The 2,086-nt window shown below is 40.7% G+C and overlaps 1 protein-coding gene across 2 annotated transcripts in view; it reads left to right on the top strand.

Moving 5' to 3' along the window:
* Positions 1 to 2,086, top strand: part of ERAP2 (endoplasmic reticulum aminopeptidase 2) — a 38,908-nt gene that overhangs the window by 6,115 nt on the left and 30,707 nt on the right. For both annotated transcript variants that reach the window (XM_007466867.1, XM_007466868.1), the window contains one exon: positions 1,121 to 1,259. In XM_007466867.1, coding sequence (XP_007466929.1) covers positions 1,121 to 1,259 — 139 coding nt within the window. The remainder of the gene's footprint in view (positions 1 to 1,120; positions 1,260 to 2,086) is intronic.

Below are 2,086 nucleotides of genomic sequence, written 5' to 3'. Positions count from 1 at the left end.
TTTCTTTGTTTTTTTTTTTTTTTTTTTTTTTTTAAAATCTGCATTTTATTAAGGACCACCTATGATGACAATGCCAATTTTTTTGTTTGTTTGTTTTTGCCGTACGCGGGCCTCTGACTGCTGTGGCCTCTCCCGTTGCGGAGCACAGGCTCCGGACGCGCAGGCTCAGCGGCCATGGCTCACGGGCCCAGCCGCTCCGCGGCATGTGGGATCTTCCCGGACCGGGGCACGAATCCGTGTCTCCTGCAGGCGGACTCTCAACCACTGCGCCACCAGGGAAGCCCTACCTGTTTCTCTTGGCAGCACGTTCGTATAAATCCAGATCTGCTTCCTGGGAACACAACCTAAGGCATCACTCATCTCACAGGTATTCAAATGTCTGATTGAGGCCCACTCAGGTTTAGTGATGACACTAAACTACTAATTTCCTAGTCAGTTTTGAAGTCAAATTGGGCATGACTAGCTCAGCAAATTTACTAGCTAAGGGTCCTGGTAAGGTCACTCAAATTCTCTGAGCCTCAATACCCTTCTCTGCTATGAGTATGAAGGTGATCATGTAAATAGAGTGCCCAGCACCATGCATTATTCATGACTGGCAGCTACTAAACAAAATTTTACCCTCATTTTCTTCAAAAATAGATTCTGGGGGCTTCCCTGGTGGCGCAGTGGTTGAGAATCTGCCTGCCAATGCAGACGACACAGGTTCGAGCCCTGGTCTGGGAAGATCCCACATGCCATGGAGCAACTGGGCCCGTGAGCCACAATTACTGAGCCTGCGCGTCTGGAGCCTGTGCTCCGCAACAACAGAGGCCGCGATAGTGAGAGGCCTGCGCACCGCGATGAAGAGTGACCCCCACTTGCCACAACTAGAGAAAGCCCATGCACAGAAATGAAGACCCAACACAGCCATAAAAATAAATAAATAAATAAATACATTGTGTATTAAAAAAAAAAAAAAAAAAATAGATTCTGGATTCTCTAAGGTTATAGTTTGAGAAATCAAACGTATCACCTCCAGGTTTGATAAGCTGTGTTCTGAAGGTACAAATTCATTTCTTTCTTTTTTTTTTTTTTTTGACTTCACTTGTGTATTCTTTTTGGAATGTACTTCTTTTCACAGAACAATTGCAGTAACGGATTTTGAGCCAACCCAGGCACGAATGGCTTTCCCTTGCTTTGATGAACCACTGTTCAAAGCCAACTTTTCAATCAAGATAAGAAGAGAGAGCAGACACATTGCCCTATCCAACATGCCAAAGGTATTTGCCAATTTTAGAAACTTTGGGGAATTGTTCTCAAAATGAACTTTGGTCTTTGTTTTGTTGTGTTTTAATATTTTGTTTGTTTTCAGGACTTAAGCCATTAATTTGTTTTTGATCCTTCTACATATTACATTATTCCAATCCATCTAGATTTTAACATCATTCTGTTTGGGCATTGTTTCACAAGAAGCTTTATTTTTTACATAAAGTGATTTATATTTTACTTGTGTTTATATGGAAGCAGAGTTCTTTTAAATCAGTGTTACTTGGCTAGCGATGAAATTCAGAATCGCCCAGATCAGCACTTCTCAAACTTTAATTTTCAGATGAGTTGTCTGAGGATCTTGTTAAAATTCAGATTCTGATTCAGTCGTTCTTGAGGTAAAGCTCAAAATTCTGACTTTCTAAAAAGCTGCCAGGTGATACCACTGCTGCTGGTCCAGAGACCACATTTGGAGTGGTAAGGATCTAGAGAAGCTTGCCTGGGCCCCATCCTGGAAATTCTGATCTAGTAGTCTGTGATATAATGTAGAAATTTTTTTTTAAGTTCCATGAGTAGTGCTTAAAATTATTTATGAAAATTATATATCATAGTTATAAACTTTTTTAATTGAGAGAGACCTCTGAACACTTTTATTTGAGTTATATTTATACTCAAAATGCAGAGACTCTGAATGACACAGTAGACACTGAGCCTCATTTGATATTTTCTCACTAATGATATGCTTGCCTTTTGAGCTGTTGAACGAAATGTAAAATATTTCCCCATTGCTACTTAGAAAGTAGCATAAAAATAGAGGCTCTCTGGACAGTGCTTCAGCAGG

The sequence above is a fragment of the Lipotes vexillifer genome, unplaced genomic scaffold (assembly GCF_000442215.2).
Source record: "Lipotes vexillifer unplaced genomic scaffold, Lipotes_vexillifer_v1.1 scaffold364, whole genome shotgun sequence".
Lineage (NCBI taxonomy): Eukaryota > Metazoa > Chordata > Mammalia > Artiodactyla > Lipotidae > Lipotes > Lipotes vexillifer.
The sequence above is the reverse complement of the archived record's forward strand: the minus strand, read 5'-3'. Positions and strand labels throughout refer to the sequence as shown.